This window comes from Nicotiana attenuata, unplaced genomic scaffold, assembly GCF_001879085.1.
Source record: "Nicotiana attenuata strain UT unplaced genomic scaffold, NIATTr2, whole genome shotgun sequence".
In the NCBI taxonomy this organism is placed as follows: Eukaryota; Viridiplantae; Streptophyta; class Magnoliopsida; order Solanales; family Solanaceae; genus Nicotiana; species Nicotiana attenuata.
This window is the reverse complement of record NW_017673653.1, coordinates 79,365-95,682: the sequence shown is the minus strand read 5'-3', so window position 1 is coordinate 95,682 and position 16,318 is coordinate 79,365. Positions and strand designations below refer to the sequence as shown.

The following is a 16,318-nucleotide window of genomic DNA, read 5'->3' as shown; positions in this document are numbered from 1 at the left end:
GCTACTTTTTTCTGCTTCTTAAAAACTGCTTTTGCTTCTCCGCAAAAGCACCTTTTTCCTTCGAAAAATAGTCAAATATATCCCTCTACTATTGAATATTGTTTAAAGTTATCCTCTGTTATACTATTTGATCGAATATATCCCTATCGTCTAACTATTCATCAAATATACCCTTAATTTGACAGAGCGACCACGTGGAGAATCCATTTTATGCCCCGTTACCCCTAACCCATAACTCGATCTTTCTCAACACTTAAAGAACTAAACTCTCTCTTTCTCTGGATTAGGTTCAATTGTGATCAACCCAAAGTAGTTTGACGAGACAAACTTGTACATCAATTATTTGCCACCTGCTCTTGTTTATGATGGTTCGATCTATTTATTCTCTCTTTTTGGTATCTTTGTGATGGCTAAAGTTACAAAGGAAAGGTTATGAATTTGTTAAGTATACGGATATTCAACAAGCTAATAGTGTTATAACTAGCATGAATGGAGAGTTACAGGTTCTTCGAGAGCAGCAAATTTTTGGAACCATTGCTTCCAAACTCAATCTAAGCTTCTCCAATTGATCTCAATTTGTAACCAAAGATTCTCAACCAAAATTCGAACAAAGCTCGTTAATTAATTCAAGGAAGCTCAGGCTGTCTTCTTCGCGAAGTCAACTCAAATTTGTTCGATCTAACTTAACTAAAACTTCACAAAATGCACGCAAATTTTACTCACAACTTCTGTACAATGATACGAACAAGACCCAACAAACAATTTGAGTGATAAAAGATGAGGTCAAGAAACCCAGTGCATCTTCTCACAAGACTAGGCTTGAAAAAATTTCGATCAAGTTCTTGTCAAATCATATACAAATGCATTCAGATTTTGAACCAAGCTCAAAGCTGAGTCAATGTTGGTCGAAACCTTTTTTTCCTTTCTTTTCTCCAATAATGTTCAATCTCGAATTTCAGCTTCCAATAATGATATTCTACAATAATATTCAACGATTTTCAGAAATTTGAAGTCATATTTGCACTTCCAGAAAAGGAATTATAAGTCGTTGATTAAGAACGTCAAAAAACAAAGAGCATATTTCTATTTTTCGAAGTTTTTGAGTAAAGGAATTTGTTCAATTATTTAGTTGTTGGGAAAGGTCGGGGTCATGAGTTTTGGGTATCAGGTATTGAGCATGGGTAATGGGTAGGGGAATAAGATGGCTTAGAAGCCCTCCACGTGGTCCTTCAGTCAAATTAAGGATATATTTGATCAATAGTTAGACGGTAAGGATATATTCGATCGAATAGTATAACAGAGGATAACTTTAAACAATATCCAATAGTAAAAGGATATATTTAACCCTTTTCGTTTCTTAATAAAAGCTTAGCCAAACAACTTAATTTTTTAAAAAAAAACTTTTGGCCAAGAAAAAAACACTTGGTTAAACAGGCTATAAATCTAGTAGATCCCATTATAGACTAACCAGAAAATCGGGTTTTGGGTTTGGATATTGGCGCTGTTTTACTCTAAAAGAATGTTTACTTTTAAAAATGGTTGTGATTTCGGTGAAGTTGGCCAGATAATGTAAGAATGATATTGTATGAAATAAAGTAGAAATTGAGTGAATTTCTAGTTAGAAAAACAAGTTTAATGATTTTAGCGCAATTATACTGGAGTTGAGTGACTTTGTGAAATTGACTCCATAGATAATATAACATTATTTTGGGTGTAAAAAAAAGTAAATTTTCAGCATTAATGGAGTATTTATTAACTTATGAACATAATAATTGTAACGAATAATAATATAATATTTAATACTGCAAAAAGTATAATGTAGAGATTATTTCTCGTTAAGCTTTTAGTTTGATATATTACAAGTTCATATAAAAGATTAAATGATATTATGTATTTTTAATTTAAATTTAAATATTAAAATTATATTATCAATTAGTATCGACGAAGAGTGCAGGTAAATTTTACTCTTATACTATGGAAAAAATAAAATTGCAACGAATATTATGTATAAATTAACCATACAAGTGAACAATATACCATCCGAATTATTTGCCCGGGAATTTTCAACTCCAAGTAATAACTTGTTTAGAAAACTGAAAAAAGGCAATATCAAATGCTCCTCGTTTTTCCCAACACAGTAAAAAAGTAAAAGCAGTGAGGAGGTTACAGTCTCACACACACACACACACACACTGCTGCCATCACCTCTACAGATAAAAAGTCGTCTCTCTACTCATTCTCATTAACCCTAGCATTCTCTCTTTCTCTCTCTACACCTCCCTTTCTCTCTCTATAGACCAAACCCTAACCTCACCATGTCTTCTCGGAGGCTTCTAGCCTCTCTCCTCCGATCAACCGCCCAACGTGGTGGCGCTATTTCCAGATCTCCATTAGCAAATTCCATTCCCAGAACTACTTCACGTGCCTCACCGAAAGGATTCCTCTTAAACCGTGCCGTTAAGTATGCTACGTCAGCTGCTGCTGAGAAGCCGAAGGCGACTCCTCCTAAACCTTCCGGTAATGAACCTACCGGAAAAATCACCGATGAGTTCACCGGCGCTGGTTCGATAGGGAAAGTGTGTCAGGTTATTGGTGCCGTCGTAGATGTGAGATTCGATGAAGGTTTGCCTCCGATCCTTACGGCGCTTGAGGTTTTGGATAACCAGATCCGGCTTGTGCTTGAGGTTGCTCAGCATTTGGGTGAGAATATGGTTAGGACTATTGCTATGGATGGTACTGAAGGTCTTGTTCGTGGTCAACGCGTCCTCAATACTGGCTCTCCTATCACTGTGAGTGATCTGATCTTTGCTTTACTGGTTTAGAACATACATTTCTTAAGGAATTCGGCAATGTGATACTGATCTATTTTTGTCTGGTGGCTCGGAACCGATTTTATTTAATTATTCTAGATGATATATGGTTTAATTCACCGATTTATGTTAAAATTGATTGAATTATTTTATTGATCTAGATTTCTGGTTTTGTCGGCTAATCCTAGGGCTATTATTTTCATACTGATTGAAGTATTTTTGATAAAGTAACAAATTTTATTGAAAGTTTGGGAAGAATATACCAAAAAGTAAAAACCTAGGAGTTTTTTGAAGCTGCAAATGTGTAACTAGAGCGGAGTGTATGGTTTATAGGTTTGCTTATGATATAGTAATGGGCATTTCTTTGCTCCCAAATATAGTGCACGTGTCTGGTTATCCTAGTATGGATTCAGATGTGTGTTAATATGTTTGTTTTTCTCGTAAGAGCTGTATTTTTCATTGGATGGAGTATGTTGAAGTTCTGAATTGCCATCTACTGGTTTGTGGAGTTACTCATGTCTATTCACAACAAGATGAGATACAGTTCTTTGCTTTAACTGATGAACGGATTTGCCACTGTATTACACACCCTTTCGTTTCTGAAAGTTCATTTTCCTTGTAAAATGTTGTGAAAATTTTCCCATTTCACTTATTTCTCTCACTTGAATGAGAAAGAGACTCCTGCTGTGCAACTCTTTTGTTCTTCAAACATGTCTGTTCTTCAAAATTGTTTTGTTTCTCCTCCTCCCCCCCCCCCCCCCCCCCCCGGAGAATATAGTCTTTTCTTACTTATTTGTCATTTCCTTTTACGCGTGAGTTCAGTTCTAAAATTTTGTTGTCTTTTTTCTCTTTTCTCCTAAAAGAAAAATTATTGAGTAATGGAATGAAACATTGTTCAAATGGATCAGAATTGATACTGAGAACTTATAGCTTACCGCAACTAGTTTGGAGAGTTTGGAGTTGAGGTATACTAATTGTTGTTTCATCTCAGTTGATATCCTGCTTTCAGTGGGAATGCAGATAAATAGATTGATCTGGCATTCACTCGCTGCGTATTTTGTGCGGAAATTGATGGTTTCCATTGTGATTCCAGGTCCCTGTTGGTAGGGCCACCCTTGGTCGTATTATTAATGTCATTGGAGAGCCTATTGATGAGAGAGGCGACATTAGTAAGTTTTAAATGCTGTTTATCCCTTCTCCAAATTGTCCATGTGAATGGTTCTAAACATTGCTTTTCTCTCTCTAAAAATTGCTGCAGACACCGATCACTTTTTGCCAATTCATCGTGAAGCCCCTGCCTTTGTTGAGCAGGCAACTGAACAACAAATTCTCGTTACTGGTATCAAGGTATGCTAATCAAAAGAATTTTAGTCAGTGCTCTCGTTTCCATCACCTTTTCTGACCATATATTGGTTCCTGAAGTGTAACTCTTATTTGACATTATGACATACGATGTCAATTTCATTATTGCTGTTTGACTTCCGACCAGGTTGTTGATCTTCTTGCCCCTTACCAAAGGGGAGGAAAGATTGGGCTTTTTGGTGGTGCTGGTGTTGGGAAGACTGTGCTTATTATGGAACTGATTAATAACGTTGCAAAAGCGCACGGTTAGTGCTGCTTCCGAGTTCTCTTCTTGTTAGCTCAAACATAAATTAGTGTGTGAAGCTTATCTGTCAGAGGATTGACTTTTTTCTTCAGGTGGTTTCTCTGTCTTTGCTGGTGTTGGTGAACGCACTCGTGAGGGCAATGATTTGTACAGGGAGATGATTGAAAGTGGTGTCATTAAGCTTGGTGACAAGCAAGTACGCGTCCTATTTAATCAGAAGTTATTTGCTATACCCCTTTAGCCTACAGTGTTAGTCCAGACTGTTGTTGACATTTTGTCTTATTGGTTTTATCAGAGTGAAAGCAAGTGCGCTCTTGTGTATGGTCAAATGAATGAGCCCCCTGGTGCTCGTGCCCGTGTTGGTCTTACAGGCTTGACTGTGGCTGAGCACTTCAGAGATGCTGAGGGACAGGATGTGCTTCTCTTCATTGACAACATTTTCAGATTTACCCAGGTTGGCTTGCCTATGAGGCTGAAGTTCTCTTTATAAAAAATGATGGCTGAAGTTTCCTTAAATATGCAAACTTCACCCTTGCTAAACTTGTTGCTTCTGCATTGAAACAGGCTAACTCAGAGGTGTCTGCTTTGCTTGGTCGTATCCCATCTGCTGTCGGTTATCAACCAACTTTGGCTACAGATCTTGGAGGTCTTCAAGAGCGTATCACTACAACTAAGAAAGGTTCTATTACATCAGTCCAGGCTATTTATGTGCCTGCTGATGACTTGACAGATCCTGCCCCTGCAACTACCTTTGCTCATTTGGATGCCACAACTGTCTTGTCCCGTCAAGTATAACGCCATCTCGTCACTTGCTCTGTAACTTTATATTTCACCCCTTGTAGAGTTTGCTTTAAATTTTCTAACTTCATATATTTGAATTCCAGATTTCTGAGCTAGGTATTTACCCTGCTGTCGATCCTCTTGATTCTACATCTCGTATGCTCTCACCTCACATTTTGGGAGAAGACCACTACAATACTGCTCGTGGGGTACAGAAAGTTCTTCAGAACTACAAGAATCTTCAAGATATTATTGCCATTTTGGGTATGGATGAGCTTAGTGAAGATGATAAGATGACTGTTGCCCGTGCACGTAAAATCCAAAGATTCCTTAGTCAGCCTTTCCATGTTGCTGAAGTTTTCACCGGTGCCCCTGGAAAGTATGTTGACTTGAAGGAGAGCATTAACAGTTTCCAGGTAATGAACCTCAAATTTGGAATCTTGTCGTCGGTTATTATGGTTGGTTAAAACTCGTAAAAAAGAATGTCACTTGGATCTTAAAACACTTGGGTAGTCTACTTTGAATCAATTATTCTTCTACCATACCCTTTTGCTACATGTTATTTCTCCTGATTGCCTTGTCTACCTCTTCAGCAAGTTGAGAGGTGATGCTATTTCCAATTAAATTCTAAATTTTTTTAAGTTTTTGGTGGAGTTTATTCGAGAAAAGAAATTCTTGTTATGTGCATATTTGAGTCTGATATAACTTGCTGGCATCTGATACTGATTATTTCTGTGATTGATTTTTCCAGGGAGTCTTGGATGGAAAATACGATGACCTTTCAGAACAGTCATTCTATATGGTTGGTGGAATCGAAGAGGTCATTGCCAAGGCAGAGAAGATTGCCAAGGAATCTGCAGCTTAGATTATGGACTCCAGTGACTTTCTTTCATTATCTTTCATCGATAACTACAGAAATAATTTAAGTTTCTGTGACACTTTGGATTCTTTTTGAGAGGACCAAGGGGTCCAAGATTTTCTGGTTTTTGTTTTTATATGCAATCCGGAATTGTGATAGGGAAGACATGGAGCTAAGGCCTACTTGCCAAACACCCACCCTTGACGCTCTGTTATGTCGCAAAATAAAGGGGGTAAAGCGGCGAACTTGTATATTTTACTTTGAATTCATCTTTGAGAATGTTGGTTGCCCAAATTATGAGGGTTTTCTTTACGTTACTTTCATTCTGAATACCTTTTGGAAGTGGCATAACGTCCATGTCGATCAGTCAGAAGTTTGGTCTTAAACAAAAGTCTTGAAATTGCACTTATGTTGACAATTCTTTGGGTAGAATTGGAGTAGAACTCTGGTCTCTCGGGTAGCTTTCCAAAATGGAAATCAACTCCTGACTAGAGGTTCCACATGTATACTACTTGGAAGCAAAGTAGCATAACTACTTGCCGTCCCTCTCTTGGTTAATTTATTGTTTTAGTTTCTTAGTTTTGACGTTATTCAGTTACCCTTTATATCTAAGGACTGCATAGTTGGACCGGAACCTAGAATCGCTAGTCGGATTGTGAGCTATGTTATATGTGGAGATAGTATTAAGGAGTATGGTAGGATAGTGGATGAACGGATATCTTCATTCTTAGTCATTTGTTCTCGTCTGGTTATGTTTTTATGCGTCGCGAACTCAAATCAATAAGAGTTTGTAAATTTTGAATAAGAATTGCATCAAGGAAGAAAAAAAGGTAGTCCTGCATTCACGCAGGATTCGAAAAAGGGTTATCTTAAGCGCATGATTCGAAAAAGGGTTGCATCTTAAGTGGTGTGATGTAGATAGCCTATCCTAATGCTTGCATTAAGAGCTGCTTTTACGGTTCCTCGTGATTTATATGTGGTTTTTACGATTTGAATTCGTGACCTATAGGTCACACAACATAACTTTACCGTTGTTCCAAGACGGAAAGAAAAATAAAAAAAAAATAAGACTAGTTTGAATTATTTTTGAAATACTACAACGACAACTTAGTAAAATTTTACCAAATGAGGTATGAGGAGGGTATACTGTATGCAAACCTTAGTAAAATTCTACCAAATAAGGTCTGAAGAGGATATACTGTATGCAAACCTTACCTGTGCCCGTAGGAGCTTGTTCCCAAAAATATTACTACTATTATTTCCAAAAGATGAAGGCATTAAGCATGTTGACGGAGTAGATTTTCCTCTAATTAAAGTGGAAATGGAGAAGCACGGAACATATACTAGGGTCTCAAAAACTTATCATGAAGTGAACACGTGGAAACCAACAATTTATTGGCTAAAAATCCACGCACGGGGGCGTATTCTGAATTTCTATTACCCGCCCACCCTTCTCGGCGGCGCTAACTTTCTCCACAACACATCTCCACGACATATAATTGAAAATGTCAATCCTTTCTCTCTCCCTTTCTCCATTTCCTAATTATCCCGCTCTATCCCACCTTAGTTCCCATGCTCCCTCACACATCCAATCACTCCACCCTTCTTCATCCATGACCCTCCTTAGACCTCTCCACCACCAACTCCGCCACCAGTTTCGCCGTCGTCTGTCCATTTCCGCCGCTGCCGTCCGTCAGGACACGAACCTCTGGACAACCGCACCTCTCGTCACCGTTTCACCCGCCGCCGACGAATCTCTCTTCCACGTCACTATCGACGTATCTGACTCTCCTGACCTCGCCGCCTCACACACTAAAGCCGGTCAGTACCTCCAGCTCCGCATTCCCGACGTCGAGAAGCCGGCGTTTTTAGCAATCGCATCTCCGCCGTCGCTTGCTTCCTCCAAAGGCGTATTTGAATTCCTCATAAAAAGTATCTCTGGATCCACCGCGGAGCTCCTCTGTGGACTTCAGAAAGGCGATGTTGTGGAGTTGAGTCACGTCATTGGGAAAGGCTTTGATTTGGATCAAATATCTCCGCCAGAGAAGTATCAAACAGTTTTAATCTTCGCTACCGGATCCGGAATTAGGTAAACTCCTAATGCTTTGAATTTTTTGATAATTACTTGCTCTTTCTTATTCCTAATAAAAGTCTAATAGTTTAGCTTTTTGTACTTATTTTTCTATATAATGTGCTATTTTGTAGTTCTGTTTGTGCTACAATGTAGAGGAGGATTTCTTGTTTTAGTTGTGTTGTTCAGTGTATGATATTGTTTGAAAGATTTGGTTCAGGATAAGTTGTTTGAAAGATTTGGTTCAGGATAAGTTACATATTCAGAGTGAGTTTAAATTGAGATGGATGATTTACCAATAGTTCATTTATGCAAGAACCTGTTTTTGGAAGGAGAACCTGTAAAAAATCTACCATTATCAAAAAAAAGAAAAAGAAAAAGAAAAAAAGAAGAAAAAGAAAAAAGAGAATGTGCAAATCATCTACTAGATAAGCCTATTGTTATGCAACTCAACTTGTACCATAGTTGCTAGATGCTTTCTCATTATGCTTGAGGTTAGAGGTGTGAGATGCCATGTAAACTTTAGATTAGCTTTGGGTGTTCGTTTGTGCTTCATTTCAGTAAGCTGGTTAGATGTGTTCTTTGATCTTTTAGTGACTAATGATTTATCATAAAGATGAAGTTGCCAAGACTGAAAGCTGCAATCTTGTCTGGTAGTGGACTAGAGGTGATCAGCTCTACAGCTGCAAGCCTACTTTTTGTAGTATAACATGGTTTAAGTCTTTATCATGCAGTTACGTAACTCACTCGTAACGCCTGACTACCATCCGATATTTGTGTAGTGGATGTTGGCAAATATGTTTAGTTTGTATATTTGTCTTTGTTCTATTTTTTAATTTTGTTCTTCTTTCTCCTGCATCTCACTCCTTTATCCTTAATCTGTTTTTGGCAGCCCAATTCGATCGCTGATTGAGGCAGGATTTAGCGCAGACAAGAGATCTGATGTTCGGCTATATTATGGTGCAAGGAATTTGAAGAGAATGGCATACCAGGTTTGTTGTGTGCTCGCAAGATGTAGACAATTTCTGTCTTCCTTGTGGCAGAAATACAGGATAAAACTTTGTATCTGCTGTTTGATATTTTGATAAAGTGTATCTGTCGTTTGATTTCTTCGTCCTTTTACTTTTATAGGATAGGTTTGAGAACTGGGCATCCTCTGGGGTAAAGGTTGTGCCGGTGTTGTCTCAGCCTGATGATGCTTGGACAGGCGAGCGTGGCTTTGTTCAGGTAATGATATGTTTACATTTGTATCTTCTAATAATCTTATTTTGATTTTATCTGTTGCTCAACAATAAAATTTGTTTCACCATCTGCTTTTGCAGGCCGCATTTGCCCGAGCTAAAAACATTTTTAGTCCTCAATCCACTGGAGCAGTACTCTGTGGTCAAAAGCAAATGGCTGAGGTTTGTAGTTAGTTTACTTTAAAGTATTTGTTCATCATATTTTCTGTCCTTCCTTGCTCTTTATCCATTCTGGAGAGGCCAATAGTCTTTCTTGTTTTGCACTTGTTTTTGTCTAACAGCTACTTGACCTCCACGTTTCTATTCATCTTAGAATCAAGAGAGCTGAGATTCGATCCCAAGAATTCTAAAGCAAAAACAAATGTTTGCTTTGTTAACTATAATATGAACGAATGCTAAATTGTGAGTCTTTAAGACTTGTAATACAATTTGATAAGAAAATCTTTTTTCATGAGACAAGAGGCTTGCTTGGATATATTTCTGTGAAATAGGATTGTAGAACTTAGTGGTTTAGGACTCACTTAATGACAGACTTCTTTGGATATATTTTGTTTTGGACATGAGTTTGGTCAGTTTGAAAATTGAAACGAGACTAATATCTTAGGGAAGTTGGTGCTATGACATGCCTAGAGACGGTTGTGTAGTCTTAGACTGCGAGTTACATCATGTTGTCATGAAATACATTCCATGACATTTTTTCTTATCAAGCAATCCAGTGAGTGTACTATTTTAGAGATTAGCTTCAATTAAAGCTAGAATTGTTTTCATGTTTAGCAATTGATTTGGCGGATAGCACCAGAATTCATGGTAAGGTTTATCGGATAGCCTTCCATATAGTAGGTTATGTCTAGACTAGTACGACCAAATGAACTCATGCGATTGGTGTACTTGGAATGTGATTATTGAGTTATCTTCAGGATTTGAGAAGAAACTCTTTCTTGCTCTCTAACAACCCATTTCCCCTTTGAAAGCACTAGATGTTACCTAGGGAATTTATAGTTAGCCGTCTGCGAATCACGATAGCTTGGGAATCCATTTGAAGGATGTCCATAAATACTAGTATCGCCTCTTGGAAAGTTTACGCCTGACTCACTCTAGAAAGAAAGATTGAAGGACACGACTACAACTTTCATTGAAAAAGGGATTTTGATACTGTGATAGGAATGAAACTTCTGTTGATAGATCAAAATTCGCATCCGCCCATCTAAGAGATTTTTTCGTGCCAGGTCATGAGCTATGTTGAGTGATAAAGAGAATAGGGATTTGCCTGAGACATTAGAAAGAGCGAGAAAGGGCTTGTTGAAGTCAATTCCCCAGCTCTTGAATATGTGCTACAAATCTTAATTTATAGTGCATGCGGCTATATTGAGGTGTGGTATCCGTAATTCAACAAGTTACATATCGAACCTACTGGCCGTAGTCTTAAGTCTCACCTTCATCCATCATCAAAGCATTACAACGTGTTTGTCCAGCAAAAAAGGAAAAAAGGATTCAACCATACGTGTGGAGCATATTGAACAAATTACTTGATAAATAAAAGTGTCCCACCTCTAATAGTTTGAAATTTTAGTAGTACCATAATTCACCAGAAGGTAATTAGAAAACTTTAGGTTATTTTAGTCTTAGATCTATTGGAATGGTATAACCATATTTCCTTGAATTCCATTTTGGAGATTTGTACTCATGAGACTGAAGCACTCAGTTATCCCTTTTTTCCATGTTGATGAATTATTTAACCCTTGAATGCTTTTGGAAGCATATAGTTTGTATCAATTACCAATAGTGCTTCTTCATGCTGGTTACACTCTTTTGCACGTTGCTGTTATGAGATGGATTAATCGGTGCTTGAGCAGCTGCAATTGTTTCGTCAAGACTTGGTTATGTACTGATACTAGGTGCTTGAATCTGTTTCCTTTTTATCTTTAATATGTTCACTTGGGCATTTTATGTAAGCAAAGAAACTTCTGGGTCAAACGATTACTTAGTGCCACTAAAGGACTGAAAAGTTTCCTGATGCAGTTGAGTGGAGGGAACTGAGTATGCCTGCCAGGTGATCACCATTAAGGTGGCACTCAGAAACCAGGGGCTGCCTAATCAAAAGTTATTGGGTACTGATTCCAATAGGCAGATCTCTTTCTGTTTGTCCATTTATTAAGGTGATTATGTTTGGAACTCTTGCTGTTTGTATGGGATTAGGCCCGTAGGATTTTAGATACCATTAAGAAAGGTCTACTTGGTAACTGGCGTTAGCATGTGCATTTCGCTAAGTGTGTATACAGCTTCGGATTGTCATGATCTGGTAGATAGATGCTGCGATGTCTACGGAATTGTACTCCTCCTTTTATCTTATGCAGGGAATGACTTGCTTTTTTCCAAATATGCAGCAGGAAACTAGGGAAATTTGTTATTCTTCTCCTTCCCGAACGGAAGTGAATTTTGTTTGAACTAGATCAATATATCCTAGTGATAGATATTCCTATCCACACTCAAAACTGTTAGTATTTGATATCTGAAGACGTTTGATGAGAAAGTAGGTGTAAAACTTAGCGACTTGTTCCTCTTAACTGAAAGTTGATGAAGGTTGTGATCAAAATATTCAAAAAAATAGACAACTTTCAAGTAGAATTTCTGCAACTTTCACTGTTTAGTAAAATCAGAGTGTGAGAATCCATAAGCCGGAAATTGTTATAACTTCTGGCGTATTTATAGTGAACTGCTTTATTTTTTAGGAAAGAGTATTTTTTACTTTGTTCTTGTTGAAAGTTCAACAAACTTGGTTTACAATTGCCATGTACTATTGCCAGACATGTGTGAAGAAATTTTCACTTTCAAGAACATAAGCATCAATATATTTGGATCATTGGCCCAGATTTAGAATTTGTATCCCTTGACTCTTCTTGCAGGAGGTGACTGCTCTTCTTGTAGCAGATGGAGTCTCAACCGAGAAGATTCTGAAGAACTTCTAAACAAAAATATTTTTTGGTTCATCGTGTTGTATTGTTGTCTAGTATAAAACCCAAATTCATTGAATTTCACCTGCTGGCTACAAGGAATCCAGCATGGAACAGCATAATGTACAACTCTTCGCGTCAACTTATACAAAGTCCAATTCTCAGTGACTGCTCCTTTTCAGGAGGTGAAGCATCTTTTAATGCAGTCAATGGTGGATAAACAGGACTGAAGAGGGCGAAAGCTGAAATGCCACTGTCCTTTCTTGCTTCTGTTTTATTGAGTAGGCAGGCTAGTAATTAGCGCCTCTAGACCTGTAACCAATCGCCTTCTTTTTGTCATATACAAAACACAAGGCATCAAGTTGCTGTATTGAATTATTTACAAGAAATTTTTTGACCATTTCTGGTGCAATAAGGTATAAAATCTTGAGAATTCACAAATTTATAGAACTGTCATCGATATTAAATTGGATTTGACTGAATGAGAAAAAGTTATTCCTGATAGAGCTAATTTGCGTATCAAATTAAATAAAAGAGAATAATTTACTTCTGCTCGATTGCTTATAGTAACAGAGCATACCAAGCCTCTCGTGACGTAACAATAACTTAGATTGGAACTTACTAACCAAAAACAACAATACCACATGCCACCTGATACACGTTAAAGAGTCGAGCAGTAGAAGAAGAAAAGAAGCAGCAGAAGAAGAAGCTGCATTGTTCCGAGCTGGCAGCTGAGTTGGCATAATTAGTTAGCTGATGTGGCAAGTTAGTTACAAGTAGTTGCGATAGTTACAATTAGTTAGAAGTAAGCTTAACAAATTGTATTCTAGATTCTTCTAAATGAACTTATATAGCTGAATCAAATGTAATGGAGATACACTTTTGGAAGTTAATACAATCTGCTCTCTCAATTCTCTCTTCTCTTGAGCTATATTCTCGCAATTGCCTGACATAGCCATCACCTTCTTCGAGCTTCAGCTCCTAGAATTACTATTTTCCTCTGTTTTTCTGTTTCATTGCATCATTTGGTATGAGAGCTTCACGTCCTTGGCATCTTTAGTCATGACGCGCAGCAAAAATTCAGAGAAATCTGTTGAAGAATTAGAAGATAAACTGACAGCCATTAACGATCAATTGCAGAAGTTGATGGATGGGATGATGATTATAAACGAGCGTAATGTACAAACTGACAAGGAATTACTAGAACCGAAGGAATATATGGGAGCTATGAATCAGAAAAGGAAGGAAAAGGAACAAGTTAGAGCAGAATCTTCTAATGATCGAGCTGGGTCAACGGAGATGCAACGTGAATGAAGGATCAGAGATGGTCACCAAAGTGTAACTGCTAATGGTAACTTTTTCACTCGATACTCTAAACTTGAATTTCCTCGATTTTCTGGTTGCGATTTGAAGATTGGTTGTATAAAGTAGATCAGTTTTTCTCTATGGATGAAGTAGTTTTTGACCAAAGGGTTAAGGTAGCTTCTATTCATTTTGATGGAGAAGCTATTGCTTGGCATAGGTCATATATGAATTCTAGGAACTCAGTGTTAGAACCTACTTGGACTGAGTATGTATTGGCCTTAAATGAATGGTTTGGAGAGGGATTTGAAGATCATATGGAAGCTTTAAAAAATTTACAACAAGTTGGTAGTGTTAAGGATTATCAAGCAGAATTTGATAGATTGTTGACTGGGGTTAACTTGTCTAATGAAAATGCAATTAGTTATTTTTTAGGAGGCCTTAAACCAGAATTGAATAAAGCAGTGAGAATTCAATCACCTAGAACATTGCTACAAGCTTACAGAATTGCAAGATTACAAGAGGGGGTGTTTGAGGCTCAAGCTCAATCGTGGGGAATCAAGCCTGTCATTAGAACCAACACTGGCATATTACCTACTCCTAATCTCAATAAACTCCAGTATAACCAAAAGAACCTATTACCAAACTCCACTAACAAAAAGCCTTTTGAACCTAACCTTACTAACAACACTAGACTTCCTGGTAAGAGATTGAGCACAACTGAAATGGATGAGAGGAGATCGAAGGGATTATGTTTCTTCTGTGATGATAAGTATGTACCAGGTCACAAGTGTAAGAGTAACAAACAAATATACTTAGTAGAGGTGACAGAAGATGAAGGAGTGGAAGTAGAGGAAGCAGAAGATGGTATGCAAGAATTATTGGGGGATTCAAATGAGTTTATGGCCATTTCCTTACAAGCATTTATAGGTGCATCAGGTTATCAAACTATTAGAGTTACGGGATACCATGAGAAGAAGCCTCTACAAGTGTTGATAGATACTGGGAGTACTCACAATTTTATTGATGAGGAAGTAGCTGCAAGATTAGGCAGCAAAGCTTGCTCTATTCAAAAGCAATCTGTCAGTGTAGCAGATGGAAGAAAGGTGCAGACTGCTTCAGTTTGTAAGGATTTGCAGTGGTTATTACAAGGTACCACTTTTTCCTCTGACTTCCTACTACTACCACTGGGAAATATAGATATTATTTTGGGTGTGCAATGGTTGAATACATTGGGAAGGATACTGTTTGACTTTAAAAAGAGGACTATTGAATTCATGTATCAAGGAAAGAAGCATGTTCTTAGGGGTGCAAATGATCAGCTTAAGGCTGCTAAAGCTAAAAGTTTGATAAAGAAAGAGGGAGCAGATGCACAATTTTTCATGATGTCATTAGTGGCCAGTAGAGATGAGGACACCTATTGCCACAGTATACAAGCTACACCAAGAACTGATCCCTTACCAGATTTAACAGCTTTTATTAAACAATATGCCTGTATTTTTGAATTACCTACTACCTTACCACCTCACAGGGGGCCTTATGATCACAGAATACCTCTTAAGGAAGCTTCTAATCCTGTTAACAAGAGACCTTACCGATATCCTGGAATCAAGAAGGATATAATTGAGAAATTGGTACAGGAAATGCTAGACCAAGGGGTAATACAACATAGTACCAGTCCATATGCATCTCCTGTAGTGCTAGTGGGAAAGAAGGATGGTAGTTGGAGGCTATGTGTGGATTACAGGAGTTTGAATCAAATGACTATTAAAGATAAGTTCCCTATTCCCATGATTGAGGATTTGCTTGATGAATTAAGTGGAGCTAAGATTTTTTCCAAAATAGATCTTAGAGCTGGTTATCATCAGTTGAGAATGGCTGAAGGAGACATCAACAAAACTGCATTCAGAACTCATGAGGGACATTATGGATTTTTGGTAATGCCCTTTGGGCTAACCAATGCACCTTCTTCATTTTAGAGTTTAATGATGCTGTTTTTAAGCGATTGTTGAGGAAAGCAGTATTGGTATTCTTTGATGACATTTTGATTTATAGTAAGAATGTGGTTGTTCATGTGGATCATGTGAAGGCTGTATTTGAACTTATGAAGCAGCATCAACTATATGCCAAGATGTCAAAATGTGCCTTTGGAGTAGCTAAGGTCGAGTACCTTGGTCATTTTATCACTGCTAAGGGAGTATCTACGACCCAAAGAAAATTGATGCTGTACAGGAATGGCCTATACCTGTTAACATCAAACAGTTGAGGGGATTCTTAGGTCTTGCAGGATATTATAGAAGATTCATTTAAGGCTTTGGGACTATTTGTAGACCACTTCATGATCTACTGAAGAAGGATAGCTTTGTATGGAATGATGAAGCTACTACTGCATTCAAGAGTTTGAAGCAGGCCCTAGTTTCTGCTCCTGTATTAGTTATGCCTGACTACTCTAAACCCTTTATAGTAGAAACAGATGCTAGTAGCAAGGGCATTGGAGCTGTGTTGATGCAGCAAGGGCATCCTATTGCCTACATAAGTAAATGTAACACTCCTCAAATTTATAAAAGTGTCAAGATACGCTAATTATAGAACTAAATTATTATTATTACTATTATTTTTATTTTGCCTATAGTGAAATATATATATATATATATATATATATATATATATATATATATATGTGTGTGTGTGTGTGTGG

The 16,318-nt window shown here is 37.6% G+C and overlaps 3 protein-coding genes across 3 annotated transcripts in view; all 3 read left to right on the top strand.

Annotated features, from left to right (window-relative positions):
• The first annotated feature begins 2,199 nt into the window (after nucleotides 1-2,199).
• On the top strand, nucleotides 2,200-6,387 carry LOC109216961 (ATP synthase subunit beta, mitochondrial-like). Its single transcript, XM_019381185.1, has 9 exons — nucleotides 2,200-2,789; nucleotides 3,904-3,979; nucleotides 4,069-4,157; nucleotides 4,300-4,417; nucleotides 4,509-4,612; nucleotides 4,712-4,870; nucleotides 4,981-5,205; nucleotides 5,301-5,612; nucleotides 5,948-6,387. Exons 1-9 carry the CDS (start codon nucleotides 2,316-2,318, stop codon nucleotides 6,059-6,061), a joined length of 1,671 nt encoding a protein of 556 aa, XP_019236730.1. The 5' UTR covers nucleotides 2,200-2,315; the 3' UTR covers nucleotides 6,062-6,387.
• Nucleotides 6,388-7,422: 1,035 nt separating this feature from the next.
• On the top strand, nucleotides 7,423-12,759 carry LOC109216963 (fruit protein pKIWI502). The gene is made up of 5 exons (XM_019381188.1): nucleotides 7,423-8,144; nucleotides 9,019-9,118; nucleotides 9,258-9,353; nucleotides 9,449-9,529; nucleotides 12,271-12,759. Exons 1-5 carry the CDS (start codon nucleotides 7,561-7,563, stop codon nucleotides 12,331-12,333), a joined length of 924 nt encoding a protein of 307 aa, XP_019236733.1. The 5' UTR covers nucleotides 7,423-7,560; the 3' UTR covers nucleotides 12,334-12,759.
• A 621-nt stretch (nucleotides 12,760-13,380) lies between these two features.
• Nucleotides 13,381-16,318, top strand: part of LOC109216957 — a 5,352-nt gene continuing 2,414 nt past the window's right edge. Inside the window, exons 1-4 of the mRNA XM_019381180.1 lie at nucleotides 13,381-13,624; nucleotides 13,732-15,557; nucleotides 15,623-15,846; nucleotides 15,951-16,156. Of these exons, the coding sequence (XP_019236725.1) occupies nucleotides 13,381-13,624; nucleotides 13,732-15,557; nucleotides 15,623-15,846; nucleotides 15,951-16,156 (2,500 nt within the window). The remainder of the gene's footprint in view (nucleotides 13,625-13,731; nucleotides 15,558-15,622; nucleotides 15,847-15,950; nucleotides 16,157-16,318) is intronic.